This window comes from Tamandua tetradactyla, chromosome 2 (assembly GCF_023851605.1).
Source record: "Tamandua tetradactyla isolate mTamTet1 chromosome 2, mTamTet1.pri, whole genome shotgun sequence".
Taxonomy (NCBI): Eukaryota; Metazoa; Chordata; class Mammalia; order Pilosa; family Myrmecophagidae; genus Tamandua; species Tamandua tetradactyla.
In genome coordinates, this window is record NC_135328.1 from 125,893,919 (window position 1) to 125,913,942 (window position 20,024).

Genomic DNA, 20,024 nt, shown 5'->3' on the forward strand with positions numbered 1-20,024 from the left:
GGGTAGGCCCTGGCCACCTCCTCCTCCCCGGCTCCATGGGGGTGGGGGGCTGCTGGCCGGAGCCCGGCCATAGGAGGATAATTCCAGCTGAGTGGGGGGTTCCAACTTCTCCTCCCCGCCTTAGCTGTGGGCCTGCCCCTGGGGGGGCACCTGAGAGCCCAGAGCTGGGACACGGGCCCAGGCCCCATGGGGTCCCCACCAGCTGCACTCCCACCCCACTCACCCCCTGGCCGTTCTCTGTTTCCTGCTGCCCCCAGTCTGATTCTTGCCCTGGACTAGGGGTCTTCCCTGGGTGTCTCGGGGTCAGTGGCCGACCCTCCCAGGGCCCTGGTCCCTCTGCTGTGAGGACAGCCTGGTCCCGGTGTTGGGCCACGTCCACTCTTAGCAGGCAGCTCCTGTCTGTGAGTCTGTGCCCCATTGCTTGTCTGTCCCCTTGCTTGGTGAGCCCTACTCTGAGTGGCCCTTGGGGGGCACGAAGCTGACAGCCTGGGGCTGTACTGGGCCCTCCGGCTCCTGGGGGGTTCTGGGGCACCACACCAGTGCGGGGTGGACCTGTCCCTGGACCCGCCCCTGCACCTGTCGGCTTTCAGCCCTGCTGCATCACCCCCACTTGGAATGGGGGACCCTGAGCCCCTCCCGCCCCACCAGTGGGATTGGCTGGGCTGCAGGCTCAGCTCCCACGGGACCCAGATGGGGCCCACCCAGCAGCCCACACCGGTTCCCAAGGGCACGTGGGGCCCGAGCAGGCAGCTCTAGGGAACATAGGGAAGAGCTGCCAGCAGGGCCTGTGGGGGCAGTGGGCATGGACACTCCTGGGGCCAGGATTCCCCTCTCCAAGGCCTGAGATGGCCCCATTCTGAGGAGTTTTCCCATCTGTGGATTCCAGGCCCATGTTCCACCCCCAACCCCACCCCCAGGGTATGGACACCTCCTCTCCAGCCCTCCCCCTCCAGACCACCCCCCCTCCCGGGTCCAAGCCCCACATCCTCATTTCCTCTGGGCTGCCCCCTGGCTAGGACCTCAGAAGCCCAAACTTCACGGCGGGGGTCAGCTCCCACCTCCCCTGCCTCAGGTTCAGTGATGCAACCTGGACTTGCCGGCCCCTCTGGCTCCATCTAGTGACACTGCCAGCCCAGGACACAGTGGCCAGCAGGGAGGGCCCTGCCCACCCCGTGCGTGGCCCTCAGCTCACTTGTGGGGTTGTTCTTAGATGGTCCATGCCAAGTACTCAGGGCTCCCTGGGGCTGAGCCCGCGCTGCACTGACCCTTCCCACCTGCGCCCCCAGAGCATCCCCCGGGCCCCGTCCTCCGACGAGGAGTGCTTCTTTGACCTGCTGAGCAAGTTCCAGAGCAGCCGCATGGATGACCAGCGCTGTCCCCTGGACGAGGGCCAGGCTGCCGCTGCCGAAGCCACGGCCGCCCCCTCCCTGGAGGAGAGGATTGGTGAGCTCCCTACTGATTTGGGCTGCCCTCGGCCTTAGGGGGCACGGGGCAGGGGCTGCCAGCACCCCCAGCCTGGGACCGCACAGCCAGGCACCTGCCGCCCGACATTTAGAGACGCAGTCATAATCCCTACACCCCTGCTGCGGTGCCCGCGGCCGCCCCAGCTGGCACTGTGGGTGTTGGCACTGAAGCCCCATGTCAGGGACCGGGCAGATCCTCCGCAAAGTGCCCCTTGTCACCAGGCACTGCCCCCCAGCCCCCATGCGCGCCCAGAGCCCATGGCAAGCTGCTTCCTGGGAAGCGTGTAATTATGCCCGCCCCCCTGGAACCTGCTGTGTCAGGGTGCGTCAGCAGGCGTGGGAGGCCCTCACTCCCCCTGTCACCTCTTGAAAGCCATGGGGGCACAGGTGGGGGCCACGGCAGGGCTGCGGAGGGCAGCTGGGGATCTGCCCGGCCTAGGGGCAGGCCCCTGGGAGCGCAGGAGGCTGGGGCTTCACCAAGGACAGAGCCCCCCCACAGCCCTGCCTGCTCCCCTTTGTTCCCTCCAGCCCAGTCCTCGCTGACGGCCTCCCCCCAGACGGAGGAATTCTTCGACCTCATCGCCAGCTCTCAGAGCCGCCGGCTGGATGACCAGCGGGCCAGCGTGAGCAGCCTGCCCGGCCTGTGCCTCACCCACAACAACCTGAGCCACCTCCGTGGCGACGCGGATGCCCAGGAGCCAGGGGACGAGTTCTTCAACATGCTCATCAAATGCCAGGTCGGCCTGGGCTCACTGTCCCTCTCTGGCCTGAGCTCCCTGGCCACCTGCCCCCTCCACATTGATGTCCCCTTTGCCTCCTGCAGGAGGGGTCTGGCCCTTCTGTCTCTCAGTGTCTCAGAACGGGGAGTCCCCTGATCCTAAGTTCATGGCCTTGGGAGACCTTCAGCCTTCCACAGCTGGACAGAGGAAGCCAAGGGCCAGATGTAGCCCCGTGTACGGGGCAGGGCCAGGAGAGCCTCAGGGCTGGCAGCCAGCTTCTTAAACGGCGGGCAGCCTTGGCCCCGGCCTTGGGAGCTGCCAGCAGCTGGCAGGAGGGAAACCGAGAGTGGTCATCGCAGCGAGGGTGGGCAGCAAAGGGTCCAACACAGCTATCTCGACAGAGACAGCCCCCCCACACACACTAGCTGGAAGTGAGCACAGCAAGGGGTGTGGGCAGGAGGGGTGAGCTGCTGGCACCCCAGGGCCTCTTGCTCACCGCGGGACCATCCACCTGCCAGCCAGGGTAAGTGGGCTTCCAGGTCGGGAAGCTTCCAGCCAGAGGCTCAGGGTTGAGCAAGCAGCAGCTGGGCCCGCCCATGTAGAAAGCTGCAAGGTATCCAGAGACCTGACTCTTGTTCCTTCAGACGGGAGACCCCAGCCCACAGCGAGGCCTGGGGGAAGTCAGCTCACCACCAGCCCCCAGCGAGAAACACAGAGCCCCACCTCCACATGCACACACACGCCAGCAGCTGCACCGGCTCCCACGCCTTCTGCTCCAGACCCTACGGGGAAGTCCCCACCAGCCCCAGCCCGGAGTGGCAGGGTCTGCGAGGTCAGCCACCTGCCCCAGGGATGGCCACAGGCGCAGGGGCCTGGGCAGGCCCCACGGTGTATGGGCCTGGGCAGGCCCCACAGTGTATGGGCCTGGGCAGGCCCCACGTTGTATAGGCCTGGGGCCCACACCCCAGGGACCCTTGGCTATGGCTTGCAGAAGCTAGGCCCCCAGGCACAGTGGAGATTCCCCTAGTGACCCAGGCACTGGGCCGGGGGCTGGGCACTGACCTTGTCCTGTGTCTGCCCAGTCCTCTAGGATCGATGAGCAGCGCTGTCCCCCACCCGCTGGGCCGCCCCATGGCCCCACTGTCCCCGACGAGGACTTCTTCAGCCTCATCCAGAGGGTCCAGGCCAGGCGGATGGATGAGCAGCGGGTGGACCTCGCTTCGAGCCCTGAGCAGGAGGTGGGCGGGCCGCCTGGGCCCCGGGGGCAGTGCCAGCCCAGTGCCAGCTAAGGCTCGGCCCCACCCCCACCCCACCCCGCAACCCTGGGATCTCACAGGTACTTCCGATGCCCATGGTCCCTGAGAAGCCAAACCCTCCCGAAGCGTGGTGAGGGTGGGCCCTGAGCCACCCCCTGGCCCTCCCCATGATGCTGGGCATGCCGCCAGGGCTGCCATGGTACCCGTCTGCCCAGCCCTGCCCTCATCCTGCACCAGGCTGGGCCAGGCCTTCAGCCTGTCAGCCCCAAACCTGGTGCCACCAAGGCCCTCTGTCCCTCTCCCGGCCTCTCCTTCCAGGCCCCATCCTGCCCTGCCAAATGTGAAAACTTGCCACCTTCTCCTCTCCAGCCTCCCAAAGGTATCTCCGAAGTCCCACCCCGCGGGCTGGTAGAATGGGACTCCCCACACATCCCCTGGGACAGCTGGGCAGCAGCTGTGCCCACTGCACCTGGTGACCCCCACCCTAGTAGAGGAGGTGCCCACGGAAAGCCGCTCTGCCTGGCGCTTCAGCCCCCATCCCACACCCCACCCGGCCTGCAGGCCCCGAGAAGGCTGTAAGGAGGGAAGGAGGCAGCAGAGGTGAGGGATGACCCCAAACCCAGCCAGGCTGGGTGCCAGGCATGGGGGGCACCGGGTCCTATGGTCACAGCCAGAGGTGGCGGGTCTGTGGAAGCTGAGAAGAACATGGTGCCCTCACCTCTTGGCCCCCGAAAGTGCACCCATCCCTCACCCTCACCACTGGGGAAGATGGCATCGCTGCCCAGCCCTCTGCCCACCTGCACCAGTCCCGGGGTATCTGCCCGGGACTCTGGCTGGAGCCCCTCAACATTCCACCTTGGGATGACCTCCAGTCTGCTCTTTGCCTAAAGGCAGCCCTTCTGGAGAGTTCCCTGGGTTAACCCACAGCCCCCAGATTGGGCCCAGCATCCTGCTCTCTGAGTGGAAGAGAGATGGCCTGGGGTCACAGCTCTGGCCTCATGCCCGTGGGAGAAGCATTGGGCCCACCCGGGGTCAGAGGGTGGAGACTACGGGTGGCGGGTGGGCAGCCCGGCTCCTCCCTGGCTGCACAGGCCTGTCCCTGGGTCACACATGTTCTGCCCTGTTGTCCATGGGTCTAACCCAAGAGGTACATTTGTTTTTCTGTTTTTCCCAAAAAAATAAAGTCTGGCGAATGAATCAAGGTGCTGAGGGATCCTTGAAGAAGCTGCCCTGACTTCTCCCACAGGTCACATCTTCCCCAGGAACCACTGTGTACTCACCAACGAGTAGCAGCTCAGAGAGGCCTGGGGGCTGGCTGGGGCACAGTGAGGGGAAAGCACCGGGGCTGATAGGTGTGTCTGCAGCTGCTGAGACAGACCCACAGGGACCTCGAATGACAGACGGACTGTCCGGGGCCAGTCTTATGGGAGGGCGACCCTTCCTGCCTCTTCTCAGCAGTCCTTGGGCTTCCATCTCTGCCTCGCCCGTGATGGGGTCCCCTCTGCGTGACCATGGCCAGTCCCTCTCCTTCTGGGGACACAATTCACCCCATGAAATGGCCATCTGCTCCCGGAAGCTGGTGGCTCTAAGCACCTTCCAGCAGGTAGGACAGGAAGGGGCAGAGCTGTGAGACCCCCGTGGGGGGGTGGGTGCTACTGGAGATGGCCAAGTAAGGAGCAGACAGGCCCTTCAGACTCACCGGCTGGGGGTAGCTGCTTGAGCCATCCACATTAACAGTCCCTTGCAAGCCAGGCCCTCTGCTTCTCAGCCCAGCCAGGAAGCATTCAGTCCGGGAAGATTCTACAGGGAAGCAGGGAGGGGACTAGGCCACAGAGAGGGCTTGGGGCAGAGCAGGGGCTCATCTGGGCATGGAGAGGGGCAAGGCCCCTGCACGCCCTGTAGAGCTGGGGACAGTCAGCTGTACCAGCCTGGTGGCTCCCCTTCCCATGGCCAGCCAGCACCCCCAGCCTCGACCACACCACACACATGCCCAGACCCCACCCTCTCCCCAGAAGCAGAGGGGCAAATGGGGTGGGACCCCAGTGCCCTGCCCTTCGCCAGCATGCCTATGTCCCCACGTGGGAGTGGGACACTCTGGCCCTAATGCCCAGAACCATGTCCACTCCACAGAGTAGACTCCTCTCTGGCTCCTCAGCATCCGCGGGGCTCAGGCCAGGCAGACATGAGCCACTCCACCAAGGAGGGGATAGTGGATGCCAGCTAGACCCTCCCTCCTTAGGCCACCCAGGGACCCCCCACTGGAAAAGAGGCGACCACAGAGACAGTTGAACAGACCCTTTGGATAGAGGGTCTTTGGGTGGCCTGGGAAAGAGGAAAGAAAATGCAGGACGGGGCAGGAATTCCAGCACTGCAGAGTTCCCCACATCTCCAAGAGCTGGAGGAAGGGATCCAGGTGGCTGATGCTGGGCTGGTACCAACGCATCCTGCTGGCAGGGAAGTGTTTCAAGGCTCCCCAGTTAGCCTCCGCTTGCCCGTGGCTTTGGGGCCTTCATGGGGGAAGTGGGGAGCTGCAGTGTCCACAGACAGCCCTGGAGGCCCTGGGCAGAATAACGGAGGCTCATTTGCTGAGGGAAGGACAGTGCCATTGAGTGTGGCAGGGAGAGAGCTGGGCTTGGAGGCTGTGAGGTGGAATGGGACACTGTGCCCCACTCCCCCCCACCACACATCGATGGCCACCTCCCTCAGGCCAGCGAGTGTTCTTGCCTGTGGGAGATGTGGCCTTGAGCACTCTCACTCACATAAACACAGGGACTTCCGCCGAACGTAGCTGGGAAGACAAACCGCCCACGTGACGGTGCCATGGAGGGGTGCCTGCTACTTGGGGCTGCTTTCTGAGCACTCTGGGCCAAGCATCGACAGGGACCCGCAGGCCTGTTTGTCCACCAGTGGATGGTCTGGGTTTTCAGCTGGTTTCATCAAAGGCATCAAGGGACCCCTGATGCTACCAGAGGGGACAGTGGGTGGCCCAGGAGGAGGGTCTCTGGGGCCACCTGTGTCTAGGTGATGGGGGAGGAGCAAGTAGGGAGCACCAATCCCAGTCTTCACCCCAGGAAGAGGAGGGGCAGCCCCAGTACCCAGCAAGGTTGGGGCCCCAAGATGGGGCACGACTGAGCCATCTCTTTGCCTGTAAAGCACCTCCTTCTTCATCCACGGAACCCCTTAATATGGCGCCCTTAGCATCTTTCCCCACAGGGGCTTCTGAGCCCCTGCCTGCTCCCAGCTGGACCCTGCAGGCCCATGTGTCCCAGTAGCAGCGGCTCCCCCAGCAGCACCGGGGACCCATAGAGGGACTCTGGTTCCAGAAGGAGATACTGATGGACAGAAGAGTGGGAGCCAACACAGGGATAAGCTGTTTATTGACCAGAAGGCAGAGTCCAGGCCGTGGGTGCCTTCTCTCAGAAGAGGAAGTCAGCAGGTCCCAAGTGCCAGGAAGGGCAGGGCTCAGCTGGGTGCTGTCTTCACAGGGGTAGTGGGGTCCTGGTCTTCACCAGTTTCTGGGGTATCAGCAGAGCTTGTGGGGGCCTCTGGCACCTCCAAAACTAACTGTAGGGCCCCTTCCCCAGTGACTCGGCACACCTTCTCCCCTCTGGCAGCCAGGATTTCTTCGATATTCCTGAGAGGCAAGGGAACCGGTGTTACATTCCAGCCCTGGGGCTGTCCTGCAGCACCTGCTGGATAGCACCCAGGGCTCGGTTCAAGCCAGGAGCCTCGGTCTCAGCAGCACGTGGCCTCAAGGCCGCCTCACAGGGCCACGAACACCATCAGGCAGCTGGGCCACCGCCATAATCAATCCTGAGAACGTCTCTGACAATAAGAGCTGCCTTGGGAAGCAAAAACCAAAGAAAAGGGATCATGTGACCCCTGCTGGGACATACCCACCCAAAGCCGCCTTAGGCCTGCAAGGGGCTCAGCACTGCCACTGTCCTGTTCACAGGTGCCAGTGGGGACAGTCCAGTTCCCCAGCCAGGAGGCAGCAGGCAGCAGGAGCTGGAGCAGGGCCCCTACAACCCCCACTGCCCACCTGAGAGCCAGGGCCCCAGCCCACTGCCCAGTCAAAGAGAAATTACCATGCCCTCGCCTCCCAGTGCCTGGACAGAGGCCCTGGAGCAGACACCTGTTCCTTCTGCAAGTACTGAGGCTGGGCTGGGGCAACAGTAGACCGGACTACGGAGAAACCCAAATCTAGAGGAAGCATCTGTAAGGTGGGCAACGGCCTGCAGTGACCACCATGTTGCCGCACCTTACCCAAGCACCCGTGAGAGAGCGAAAGCTGGCAACAAAGCACCCCGCCACATTAGGGTAGCAAGAGTCAACAAGTAAAACTGTCTCCACCTGGGGACCTACAGCTTTACACCAAACACCATCTGCTGTTGATCTGCAGCCAGAATCTCACACTGTACTGCATTTTACCAGGCAGCCCTAGGAGCAGGACTAGTGTCCACACTAGGGGGAAAGCTCAAGGGGGCCGGGGTGCTAGGATGTCCTGCTGGGTGGGCTCCCCGCCCAGGGTAGAGACCCCATCCCCAACCCCACCGGGTGACTCACCTCTTCCCGTCCAGATCCGAGAACCAGCCCAGGTTGTCGGCCATGATGTGGTGGTTGCGGCAACCCGGACAGGTCACAATGACCACGCCCTGGTGGTAGGCACGCTTGGAGATGCGCTGGGAAGACCGGGTCCCACAAACCTGGACCCGGGGCGTGGAGCGGCGTGAGCGGGGCGGAGCACAGGGCGCACCTCCGGGAAAAAACGCCCCCGAGGCCTAGACCCGCCCCTCAGAAGACCCACCCCCGAAGCGATAGCTCCACCCCGAGGCTTAGCCGCGCCCTCCCAAGAAAGCCCCATCCCTCCCGGGAGGCCCGAACCCCCAAGGCTTAGTCCCCACCTAAGAAATGGCCACGCCCCTCGGAAGGCCCGCCTCCCGACGCTAAGCCCCACCTACCAGAAGGCCCGCCCACCCGAGGGTTAGGCCCACCACTCGGGAGGACCCCTCCCCTCCTAAACACAGCCCGCCCCTCCTAAACACAGCCCGCCCCTCCCAGCACGGTCCTCCAGGGAGCGCCGGCTCGTCCACCTTGCAGGTGTAGACTAGCTGGTAGTGCGCCGCCTCCACGCGGCTCAGCGCTGTCCCCTGTCCAGGCTCCGGCCCCGCCTGGGAGCTCAAGCGCCGCCAACCCCAGGCCCGGGCCCTCCGCCTCGCCGCGGCCTCTAAGTGGGTCCCGCGACCCCACAGCTGCCTCAGGTCGGGGCCCAGGGACCGAGTACGGCGCAGCAGCACCCACATGCGCCCCTGTACTGTCCGCAGCATCCCGCGGCCGCCGCCGTCCGCCCTGACCCCGCCCTCTGCGGCTGAAGCCGTGCCGCCGCCATCTTGGGGGCGGGCACGGCGGGGCGGAAGTGACGTCGGCAGCTGCCGGGCGTCGGGCGGCCGCGTGCTCTGCTGCCCTCTGGCGGTCTGGCGTGGCCGGGTACCCACGTGCCTGCCCGGTCGCAAGTCGCGGAGATCCGGGCTGGAGCTTTCCGGCCTGTAGCGGCGTCCCCGCGGCCGCGTCGCTGGTTGGGGAGCAGTCGCCGGGGTGGGCGGGAGGGCCGGCGCGCAGAGGGGGCGGTCCGCGGGTAGCAGGCGCGGGCACCCCGCGGTGGTGCCAGCAGTGCGGCCCTCCCCCGGAGCCGGGGGCTGGGACCCGCGGACTTCATCGGCGTTTATTCCAGTGAATATATATTATGTAATAAGAGCAGAAGTCCTTTTTACTGACAGTGATGCACGCGCATGACACGAAAGTGGTCACATTTTATCATTTTGCGAATTGGGCAACTTAAGTCCAGCCGTCCCCGCAGCGCGCGTGGGGCTCCCGGGGACGGCTCACTGGTGCCTGCGGGCGGGCGAGGTCGGCGCAGCTCGGGGTCCCCCGGGTGGGAGGTGGGGCGGTGGCTAGGGGCCTTCGGTGTCCGTGTTGTCGCTGCCCGTCGTGTTCTCCCAGTCCACCTCACCCTGGCGCCCGCTGTTCTGCATTTTCCTAAGCGCCCTCTTCCTGTGGGGGACGCAGACGTTGCGGGGATGCGGCTACCTGTCCCCCTTAACCGCGCAAGCCCTCCCCGGCCAGCGTGGAGGGAACCTGGGGGTCTCCCCTCGCCCCCACCTGCGGTAGTTCTCAAAGCTCTCCTTGAGGCGCCTCCGCTCCTTCTCCTCTTTCTCCGGGGGTTCCCCGCTGCTGCGGCCCACATCCTGGAGGAAGAGGAGGGGAGTCAGGCAACCGGGCCCGGTGGGGAGGGGGCAGGCAAGTGCCCTCTGTGAGCGGACCAAGGTTGGTGTCCGGCCTTAAATGAGACAAGGCTCACGAGGCATGGGCCGCGCCAAGGAGGATGAGCCAGTGTGGGCTGGGCAGGGACATGTGATGTGGCTGTGGGCTGTCAGGGCCCAGCAGGGCAGACAGTGAGACCCGGATTCCTAGTCAGGACCTGAGACTCCAGGCTTTGTGCCAAGAAGCATGGGCTTATCTGGGGTCTGCCTGAGGAGCTGCCCTCCCCACCATCACCACACAGCTGTTGGTGGGGGAACCCCTAATTCTCCTGCAGTCTTACATTGGGGGCCAGCGAAAGCTGTTCCTTCTGCAGAGCCACAAAGGGCTGCTCCAGGCTCTCCCTCTGAGCCGCACCACCTAGAAGAAAGGATTGTGCTGCCAGTCCTGCCCACCTGCTGGACCCCCTCCTCACTGGTCACAGGGCCCTGCCTGGGGCCAGTCTTACAAGACCTTGTGGGACATTCCCATTGACCCACTGAGGACATTCTCATTTTATAGACAGGAAGACTGAGGCCCACTCCTCACTCCCAGGCAAAGACTCCTCCCAAGCTGACCGTCCATGGGCTGGGGTTCCTCATGCTGACCAGGCAGCGGGTCCTGGAGGGGTGGGTAAAGGTAAGCAGCCACAGGCGTGGCCAAGGCACAGCAGCAGTCAGGAACAGAAAGTTCCAGAACTGCCAGAGCCAGGGTGGGCCAAGAGTGGGCTGAGGCCAGGGGGCTGAGGATGTCCAGGTCTCTGCTCTTGGCTGAGCCTGCCCCCCCCTTCCTTGCCCTCTAACCCCCAGGTCTGCCCGGGTCCTGCCCTAGGCACCCCAGGTTGGGAACTCCTTGAGCTGAAGGCTCCCAAGCCAGGCTGCGGCTGGCTACCGTCCCAACACCCACCCCCACCCCCGCTGTTGGTGGCTCCAGGGTCCTGCCTGTCTCTGTCCCACGTGGGACTCCTCAGCCTCCAATTCGTGCCTTTCTGGCGAGAGCAGAGGGCCTGACCACATCCGCCTCGATGCTGCTTCTCCATTTTGCTGCTGCCCTTCCCCTTTTGAAGTTGGGGTCAGGCTTGGCACTGAGGAAGTCTGTCTGGACCACCCCCCAGTCTAATCTGTGACAAACCCTGGGGGTCACCCGGAGAGCCGCTCTCAGCTCACCACCTTCTCTACCGTGGCCACTTTAAATTGCAAGTCAGATGGAGGCCCCCACAGGCCTGCTGCCCCTAGAGGGCTTCCCGCCTCCTGCCCCCACTCTCTGCCAGTCCTGGGTCTCCTGCTGACCTCCACTGCATACCCCCACCCCCGCCAGCTCCATTGCCCCTCTTTCTCCTCCATTTCATTGCCTCACATCCTAGCATAGCACACCTGGATGCTCACTTCATGTCACCTCCCCTCACCCCCAGGAGGGTTAGACACCAGCAGCCAGGTGGCACAACACGCCCTGGTTGACCGTGGGATGGAGCCGGGGGGTCGAATCTCATTGGCTAGCTGACCAGGCCTGGATGGCTACTCAGCCACTCTGGGCCCCCGTGTCCCTGTTGGTTGGGACATGGTGTAAAGCCCAGGCCACACATGAGGGCCCATGTCCAGGCACTGCCACCCAAGGCCAGCAATGCCAAGGTCTCCTGGGCCTCAACTAGTGTCCTCCATGCCTGTGGGCCTGGCTACTCCTGGGGGTATATCCGTGCTCACTCCCAGGCCCACACACCCAGGCTCACACACCCACGTCCACACGCCCACACTCGTCTCTTCACCTTTGTCCAAGAGCTGAGCGTTGTCCTCCAGGCTCTTCGGGAGCGAGAGCTTGCAGAGAGACAGACTGGCTTCAGACCGTCCCATCTGCCACCTGTGCCCCCGCCCTGCACCCCACGCCCACAGCTGCCCCTGGCCCCCACAGTGCTCTGATTACAGGGCTCCTTGGGGACTTCTGTGGCCCAGCCAGGCTGGGTGGGGGAGGAACCCAGGCAAGGGAGCCCATGCCACAGAGGCCGGGCAGTGGGCACCACACCACGTTTTACAGCTAAGCAGACAGCGACCTCTCGGCCTTGTGAGGGACTGGGAAGTCGGGTGATATGGGAGGGGGCCAGCCCTGAACTCACTCTGGACTCCGTCTTACCTCCTGAGAGTTCCTGGGCGAGCTGTCCTCCAGGTCAGAGCTCTGGGGTCATAAGAAGGGGCCTGGTCAGCAGGCTGGTGTGGGCCAGGGTTGAGGAGAGGGGTCCCAGACCACCATCCCCAGAAAGCACAAGTGTCCCTGACCAGTCCCTGCCTAACCCCCTCCCTAAAACATCTTGCCTCCCCCTCACCACTTACAAAGCCTGTGGGACCCTGTGGGATGGGTATCACCTTCAGCAGACCCCCTATCCAGTGGCCCCACTTCCTGCCATGGGCCCTGAGCTAGGAAGAGGCTCAGGAAACCAGAAACCTGTCAGGGCCACCCCCATGGCTCCTCCCCACTTCTCTGGGCTCCGGACTCTTAGGAACGGCCCCCAAGGCCCTTGCCACTGCGTCCTACTGATCCCCCAAGCATTGCACCAGCACCCCAGGGCTGAGCTTGGCCTGACACTTGTTGCCCAAGGGGCAGGTACAAAGTCCCCCCACCCTCCCCAGGCCCCTGGGCCCACCAGGATGAACGTCTCCATCTGCTGCTGCTTGAGCCTGCCCTCGGCCGCCAGCAGTTGACCCTCGCGCTGAAACAGCTGCAGCTGCAGCTCGTCGGCCTTCTCGCCCAGCTCCCGGACCTGCTTGCGCAGCCCGTCCTTCTCCTGCAGGCCCCGGGCGCACTGTGCGTGCAGCTCCTCCCGTGTTGCAATGGCCTGCAAGGACAGGCAGGGCAGACTTGATGACAGGCAGCCCCAGGGCGCAGCTTCCCCACATTCCAGACAGTGCTTTCATTTCTCCCTGCTGGCTTTCTCACTTCATGTCTGGCTCTATCGCCTTCTAGCAAAGCTCCCCGTTAAACTTCTAGCAACAGGAAGGGCCACGTGGCAGGCAGGGCATGCCAGGGACAGGACATGCTGGGGGCCAGCCAGTGCTGGCCCTGCCCTCTTTGGAGTCCACGGACATGAGTGTTTGGGGGATTGCAAAAGCGATCGAGGCTTAGGAAAGTGTAGGGTGCTTTATGAGCGATTAAGAAGGTGGCGTCTCGCCTACAAAAAGAGCCCCTTCTGGCCCCCGATGTCTCCACGTATGTTTTTTAAATTTGGGACCTAGTTTTATATCGAGTCCCTGCTTGCAAAGAGCTGCTGAATGGTCTTTAAAGTGACTGCAGCAGTTTCCCACTGTTTCAGTTTGAGATCTGGAATGTGGCCTGCAGTCGACATCCTTCTAGAGGCAGGTTTCCAGAAGTGGACCTGCTGAGTTACGAGGAGTCTACACTTGAAGCCAAGTCACCCTGCACAGCTCCACCGGGGCACGACCTGTGACAGGGAGAGGCCAGATGTGGGGATGAGACCTGTCCACCCAGGGGGATGCTGCTCACAATGTGTCGGTCAGCGGGGCTGTGGTTTTGAAGTTATGAAAGCTACTAGCAAAACAGAAACGGACAGAAAAATTCTGTTTTTGTAAAACAAACCAAATCTAAAAAAGAAGTCTGAAGGTGCAGCTGGAAGGCGGACCGTGGGCCCCGTTCGCGACGGTTTCTGGTCTTTGAAAGAGCATGTATCATGAGTGCGGCACTGAGACCTTCTGTTGCCTGGCCCCGAAAGGCAGACGTGCGGGTGGGGGAAGCCCCCTCCTGCGTCCTCACCCTGTGGGCCCCTCTCTGGGGGCTGCGCGGCTGTACCTGGTCCCGCTCGACAGCCACCTCCTCCATCTGCTGCAGGATGGCCTCGATGCGCTCCTTGTACATCTTGGAGTCTTTGCGCAGGGCCAGGCACTGCAGCTCAAACATTTCTTTCTCCTCCAGGCACTGCAGGGATGGATGCTCAGCCTCCACTGCTTGACTGCTGCCCCCACCAGCCAGCCCCCTGGGCAATGAGCTTGGGGCGGATTCCCAGCAGTGGTTCTGGGGGACCAGGGGCAAGGAGTGGGGCTTAGGGGGGCCCCTTTGGGGGGTGGGGGTGAAGTGGGGATGCCGTGCTGAAGGCTTAGCGCCTCCACACCCCGGCCCAGTGCCCACCCTCATACCCGGGCACGCAGGGCCTCCGCCAGGCGCAGGTCTTTGCGCAGAGAGAGGATGGTGCTGGCCTGTTTCTGGTGCTCCCGCAGCGCCTGCCTCCAGTCCTCCTCCAGGACCTGGATGTATGGGCTGTTCTTGTCCCGCTTTCCCACCTGCACGTGGCACAGAGGAGAGGGCAGGTGGCTGTGGCCCACCTGCAAGGCCCCACGGTTCCCCTGGCCTCAAGCCCCACCTGGCCGGAGGCTGCCAGACACCGCACGGGCCCCACCTGGACCGCAGCCTCCAGCTCCTGCACCCGTGCCTGCAGCAGCGCCTTCTCCTGCTGCAGCTCCCACAGCAGCTCCTGGCTGGGCCGCTGCTCCATGGCGTGCCGGAGCTTCAGCGTGTGCTTGCGTTCCACCTTGCAGTCGTCCTCTGCCTTCATGAGGCTGTGCTTCAGCCGGTCGATCTGCCGGAGGGGCCTGTCAGCTGGGCAACCCCCGCCCCCCGCCTCCGTGGCCCGAGCCCCTGAGTCTACTTGTCCACCGCGCAGCCTGGACACCCTCGGATGCTCTGTTCTGCAGCTTCCCCGGGGCCCCAGGCTTCCATCCGGAGGCAGCGGCAGGGGCAGGGGTGGGTGTCTCCCTTGCCAGCTGGCATCTCAGGGCCAGGTTCCCCCACCAGCGTTGCAGGTGGGGAGGGGTTGGGGAGGGGGCACCTCCACCTGGTGGGAAGTGGGGGTGGGTGGGCGGGGCAGCCTTACCTCCAGCTGCAGGTCGCGGTTGCGCATGAGTGCCGCGCCCTTCTCCTCGCTCAGCCGCGCCAGCCGCAGCGCCAGGTCATAGTTTTCGTCCTTGCAGCGCTTCAGCTCGTGCGCGCTGGCCTCGCCCTCCTCCTTGAGCCTCTGCACGCGCTCCTGGTGCTTGCGCAGCAGGCTGTCCTTCACACGCAGCTCCTTGATGAAGTCGTCCTTGGAGCTCAGGAGGGCCGTCAGGTCCTGCACCTTCTTCTGCAGCTTCATCACCTCCGTCATCAGCAGTTGTGTCAGGCCCGACTCCCCAGATGCATCTGTGGGCGTGGCCCGGGTCAGGGGCCCTGTGAGGCTGCTGCCCCCACTGTCCACTCATGGGCCCCTCCTGTACTCAACTGTCCACCCACAGGCCCCCAACCCCGAATGCCCATTCAAGGGCCCTGCTGCACCCACCGTCCACTCATGGGCCCCCCTGCACCCATGTCCACCCGTGGGTCCCCCTGCACCTGCCATCCACCCATAGGACCCCTGCACCCACCGTCCACCCGTGGGCCCCCCTGCACCTGCCATCCACCCATAGGACCCCTGCACCCATGTCCACCCGTGGGCCCCCTGCACCCATGTCCACCTGTGGGTCCCCCTGTACCCACCGTCCACCCGTGGGCCCCACGCACCCATGTCCACCTGTGGGTCCCCCTGCACCCATGTCCACCTGTGGGTCCCCCTGCACCTACCATCCACTCATGGGCCCCCTGCACCCATGTCCATCTGTGGGTCCCCCTGCACCCATGTCCACCTGTGGGTCCCCCTGCACCTACCATCCACTCATAGGACCCCTGCACCCATGTCCACCTGTGGGTCCCCCTGCACCCGCCGTCCACCCATGGGCCCCCTGCACCCATGTTCACCTGTGGGTCCCCCTGCACCCACCATCCACTCATGGGCCCCCTGCACCCATTACCCACCCCCAGGGTGCGTCTGGTCTGATCTGCCTGCCCTGGGAAGGACCCTGGAACTGGTGCCAGCCTTTAGTGACCTGAAGACCAGCAGCCTGCGGGCCTGAAGCCAAGTTGGGCTGTGTGGCTGCTTCTGGGCTCTGAGAACGCGACTGGCTACTCAGAGACCCGGGCCCTGGTATGCATCTCTGACCCATCACAGGGTGCCTGTGGGCACGGGAGTCTCTCGCTTCAAACCCAGGGTCCCTGCCATGAGGAGCTGCAGGGCCAGGCCCCCCTGTGTGCTCCCTTATATAGGGTGAGGGAATCGGGTGCATGGTCCATTGTATAGCCCTGGGGGGCCCGACTTGGCCAGCAGTTCCTGCCCTCTCCTCTGGCCATGGGAGAGGCCCCTTTGCCATCCCCCGCTCCTCCAGGTGCTGGGCAGCGAGTCCCCCCTCACAGGAGCTGGAACCCTGGCAGCAGGGCTCCCCTCAGTGAGTGAGAGGACGTGCCCCCTTTCCTCCAGCTTTGCCCCTCCAGGCATACCACAAAGCAGGGAGGGCGAGAGTGACGGCCACTTCCCTCCCTGTTCCGGCACAGGTGTGTCCCCGCAGCCCTGCTTCCTCCCAACTCATTGCCCTGCCCGGTGCCTGGGCGGGGCCCCAGTCCACCTATGATCATGGAGAAGACCCGCGTAGGCTCCTTGCCCGTGACCTTCTTGTAGAGCTGTGGGTAGTAGAGCTCCAGGCTCTCCAGGAAGGCCACGTAGCCCCTGTGGCCCGTGCGCTGCAGGATATCCAGGAGCACGCCTGCAGTCAGAAAGGCCAGGCTGGGGCACTGGGCTGGGAGAGGAGCTGGGGCAGCAGGGGACCGGGAAGGAAGAGCTGGAGGCCGGAGCGGGGCACTGACCCACTTTGCGCTTGCGGATGACCAGGTTGGGGTCGCTGAGCACCTGCTCCTCGTCGTCGGGGTGCAGCACCTTGCACTGCCGCAGATAGGGCGTGATGCGGGAGGGGTCGATGATGGAGATGAGCTTCACCCGGAAGCCTTCCAGGGTGCTCCAGCACTGGTCCTCGTTCTCGTAGTCGGACATGGTAGGGGCTGGGGGTGCTAACAGTGGTGGCAGGGGTGCCCCTGAGACGTCCGCCTCCTCCCAGCCCGTCCAGGGCCAGCCCCTGAGTGGACAGTCCATGTGGGACTCAGGGCCTGGTGCCAACCAGCCGCTTCCCTGCAGCCCTCCTCAACCACCACCTCCTGGGGAGAAAACTGCAGGGTGGTCCCTGCCTTCGTTCCTGGGCCCTGGACCTTGCACCTCTGCCTGCCCCAGGGCTTTCTCTCCTGGTTGCCCTGAACAAGCAGGGGGAGAAGGTGCAGATGCCTGGGAACAGTTGGCTCTAAGGGGAGAACACTTTAAACGAGAGGTCCCCTGCAACACCCACAGGTGTCATGAGCTGCCACGGCAGCCGTAGGACAGGGGTGGAGTAGCTGCGTGCCATGAGGTGCCAACCGGCATGGCACAATCTCGCTGTGCAGGTGAGGGTGGAGGTGGCAGCTGGGCCGGGGGCAGGTTGGAGCATGGGCTCCATCTTTGCAGGCAGCTGCTGGAACTTCCTCGTCCCCTGACGGGCGCTCACACCCGGTCCCAGTCCGTATCCCCTTCCGCCTGCTGGCCGCCAGTGATGCAATGGAGTTGCCACCCAGTCGTCTGGCGGCTGCTGGGCCTGGGCAGTGGGAAGGGCTGGCCTGGACACTCCCACGTACAGGCTGGGAGCCTTGGCACAGGATCCAGTCATCTCTGGGTCCCTCTCCTGCCCCCAGCACTGTCCTGGTTCCTGGCGACCCCCTCAGCCCAGAGGGAGGCAAGGCCAGATGGTCACACCAGCTCTTAGCCACCGTCACCCCGTTTAGCCGATGACAGGCAGAGGGCTGAACAAAACATCAGTGCAGTAAGGAGGGCCTGAGAACCCTGGCTGGCTGTGTGGACACTGGGCCCATCCCCTGCCTTTCCAGTTTGAAATCCACCCAGGTGTCATGCCTGACACCCTGCCACTAAGGGGGGACATGAACAGGGATGTGCCCAGTCCCCTGGAGGGGCAAGGGCGGGACGGTGGGGGCTGCTGGCTCATCTCCCAGAAGCTCTTCTGGGAAGCTCAATGCCTCTGGGGTCTGTGCTCAGGACCCCCGCCCCTATCAAAGGGCCAACAGCACATCTCCCCACCCCCTATGGAGGGGCACCCAGCCAGCGTTACCTCGGGATCCTCGGGCTGCCGCAGCGGTATGCCAGCTGTCTGTCCGTCTGTGTCTCTGGGCGGTGGAGAAGCTGCCGGCGGACTGGTGGCTCGTGGGAGGGTGGAGTGGGAGGGAGGGAGGCCTCTGGACTTCCTGGGTGGTTCTGGCTAAGTCCACAGAGGCTGGGCGGTCCTCGCACTGGGACAGTTCCCTGGTGGCCCGTCTCTGATTCGCCCAGCCAGACTGGCCCCTGGGAGGGAAGTGGAAGTTGGTGGTTCTTGCAGAGGAAAGCTGGGGAAGAAAGCTGCTCGAAGGCCCTGGAGGCCCACCCTGGCTGGCACAAGGCCTGGCGCTGGAAATGAGAGCGGAGGCCCTTCCCAAGTTTGGATAGGGCCAAACCACTCTCCAGCCTGCTCTGTCCGCAGCCGGCGGATGCTCTGTACCTGGCAACTTCACCTTCCCAGGCATCCTGGGGCCAAGGTCAGGTCTCAGGTTGTAGGTAGGGGACCCTGAGGGGCATCAGCCTGACCCTGGCCTCCCTGCACCCACACAGCTGGCCCTGCATGTGCCAACAGGTCACATAAGAACTGGCAGCCTGTGCTGCCCCAGAGGCTCTACAGGTAACACGATGCCACGGGGGCCAGCCACGCTCAAGCTGCCGCCTGCAGAGCCAGGCCAGACTGGGCACAGCCCTTCCCAGAGTGCCGACCTCTGACCTCCTTCCTGGACTACCCTCCCTTCACTGGGCCCCCTCCCTCCCCCACTGGGCTCACCACGGAAGGGCAGAATGGGCCTGGCCGGTGCCTCAGGGACTGAGCCACCTCCTGGGGATAACAGCTGGGCCTTGATCTCTGGGCAGCCAGAGCCACATTCCCCCACCCTCCCCCACCCCGGTCCCGGGGACTCTCCCGAGCCCTCACCTCACCAGCTGAGCCTGGTGCCAGCCAGCTTGATGCAACAGCTGCTGAGAAAGGGCTGAGGCCACAGGAAGGGCTAAGCCTGTGCAGCAGCCCCACCTTCTGGACACAGCTCGCTGCTGCCCACGCTGGATTCTGCCTCTGCTGCCCTGAGCTGTGTCCCTGGCCCCGTGCTCCTGCTGCTTGGCAGTGAGCACTGGTCGTTGGGGCACAACCCCGTGGGCTGGGCTGTGGGCAGTAGAGTCAGCATCGACCGGCAAGAGAACAGATAGTCGGGGTCTTCTGGAGGCTGAGGCCGGGCCAGGGCCTCCTGAAGCCTGAGGTGGACGGAAAGGTGGGACCAGAGGCCCCTGCAGCTGTGGGGTGTAAAGCTGCCCTACCGTGTAAGAGGCAACCGCTGCGGGCACTCCCTCCCACTGAGTGTGAGGACCTTAATGGCAGACTGTCCCACTCTCAGATCACATCAGAATTAAACCAGAAAGCAGTAGCATTGATATCTGAAAAATCCCTAAATGCTTAAAATCAAATGACAAACCTTCAAATAACCCACAGGTCAGAGAAAACAACAAGGAAAACCAGGGATTACTTGATAGTCTGGGCACAAAGTAAAAAGCAACAGGTGCATGTAAACTTCTGTGGCATCAGGACCAGCATGGACGAAACAATGCAGGGACTGGGACGGGACAGGGAAGAGGGACTGCATGGCGACTACTGGGACAGCTGGAGACAAGGGCACTTGTTCTTCCTACTTCTGTACATCTGGACTTTTCCATGAAGAGACACTGGGAATGACCAAGCAGCTTGTTCTGAGAGGGGCACCAGCCATGGAGCCTGAATGGCATCAACAGAGAGGGGCCCAGGAGGTGCCAGATGCCTATCCGGGGGTCACAGAAGGCAGGACCTGGCAGCCATGGGCAGTGCCAAGAGGGCCGGCCACTGCCTGGGGGTGCGGGGTCCTTCTGCTCGACGGATGACTCTGCCCACCACCAGGCCCGTCTGGGCCCCTAACTCCTGACCCCCACCAGCAAATCTGCCAGGCCCAGAGCGACTCTGCAGGCTTCTCCTAGGTCCATGCAGTGGGTGCTTTTCACAAAGCAGGCGAACATCCATCTATAACTCTGCCATCGCCTCCACCCCTACCCTGACAAAGCCCAGGACCCCCAGGAGGCCTGGGCCCAAGGATCTGAGGGGCCTGGCCCTGATCCCCACCTGCCCGGGAGCTCAGGGAAGTGGACACCAGGCCCAGCACGTCAGCCTGGCTCCTCCCCGGCCCAATGTCCAGGTGCCACCGAGGACACTCATGTAGCCCAGGGTGGGGGGCTCCACATTTCCTGCTCAGGATCTCAA

General features: G+C 63.8%; 3 protein-coding genes across 8 annotated transcripts in view; 1 reads left to right on the forward strand and 2 right to left on the reverse strand.

Annotated features, from left to right (window-relative positions):
- The window catches only part of GPSM1 (G protein signaling modulator 1), a 28,627-nt gene extending 23,988 nt beyond the window's left edge, over positions 1–4,639 (forward strand). For all 3 annotated transcript variants that reach the window (XM_077148791.1, XM_077148790.1, XM_077148792.1), the window contains 3 exons: positions 1,287–1,443; positions 1,992–2,200; positions 3,265–4,639. In XM_077148791.1, coding sequence (XP_077004906.1) covers positions 1,287–1,443; positions 1,992–2,200; positions 3,265–3,471 — 573 coding nt within the window. In that variant the 3' untranslated portion in view covers positions 3,472–4,639. The remainder of the gene's footprint in view (positions 1–1,286; positions 1,444–1,991; positions 2,201–3,264) is intronic.
- Positions 4,640–6,798: 2,159 nt separating this feature from the next.
- On the reverse strand, positions 6,799–8,841 carry DNLZ (DNL-type zinc finger). Its single transcript, XM_077148793.1, has 3 exons — positions 8,532–8,841; positions 8,005–8,144; positions 6,799–7,072 (listed from the first exon to the last, which is right to left on the reverse strand). Exons 1-3 carry the CDS (start codon positions 8,763–8,765, stop codon positions 6,901–6,903), a joined length of 546 nt encoding a protein of 181 aa, XP_077004908.1. The 5' UTR covers positions 8,766–8,841; the 3' UTR covers positions 6,799–6,900.
- Positions 8,842–9,187: 346 nt separating this feature from the next.
- CARD9 (caspase recruitment domain family member 9) lies at positions 9,188–18,064 on the reverse strand. Of its 4 annotated transcripts, none has more exons than XM_077148798.1 (13): positions 17,781–18,064; positions 16,441–16,641; positions 16,203–16,340; positions 14,606–14,910; positions 14,132–14,311; positions 13,872–14,015; positions 13,528–13,653; positions 12,368–12,559; positions 11,860–11,901; positions 11,498–11,546; positions 10,040–10,116; positions 9,598–9,683; positions 9,188–9,489 (listed from the first exon to the last, which is right to left on the reverse strand). In XM_077148798.1, the coding sequence occupies exons 2-13, from the start codon at positions 16,622–16,624 to the stop codon at positions 9,390–9,392; spliced, it is 1,623 nt and encodes a 540-aa protein (XP_077004913.1). In that variant the 5' UTR covers positions 16,625–16,641; positions 17,781–18,064; the 3' UTR covers positions 9,188–9,389. The 4 variants fall into 4 exon arrangements, with proteins under 4 accessions (XP_077004913.1, XP_077004912.1, XP_077004909.1 ...); XM_077148797.1 differs by having other exon boundaries at positions 16,441–16,706; XM_077148794.1 differs by having other exon boundaries at positions 16,441–17,252; positions 17,781–17,853.
- Between the last annotated feature and the right edge of the window lie 1,960 nt (positions 18,065–20,024).

Excerpts from the sequence above, each read along its gene's own strand:
- DNLZ (XM_077148793.1), bottom strand. The coding sequence starts at position 8,765 with ATGCTGCGGACAGTACAGGGGCGCATGTGGGTGCTGCTGCGCCGTACT. Across the intron at positions 8,145-8,531 it reads AGCTAGTCTACACCTGCAAG|GTTTGTGGGACCCGGTCTTC; the intron begins GTGGACGAGCCG and ends CCCCGGGTCCAG. Across the intron at positions 7,073-8,004 it reads TCGGATCTGGACGGGAAGAG|GAATATCGAAGAAATCCTGG; the intron begins GTGAGTCACCCG and ends CTTGCCTCTCAG.
- CARD9 (XM_077148794.1), bottom strand. The coding sequence starts at position 16,723 with ATGGACTGTCCACTCAGGGGCTGGCCCTGGACGGGCTGGGAGGAGGCG. Across the intron at positions 14,911-16,202 it reads GGTCTTCTCCATGATCATAG|ATGCATCTGGGGAGTCGGGC; the intron begins GTGGACTGGGGC and ends CCACGCCCACAG. Across the intron at positions 13,654-13,871 it reads CGGAGGCCCTGCGTGCCCGG|TGCCTGGAGGAGAAAGAAAT; the intron begins GTATGAGGGTGG and ends CCATCCCTGCAG.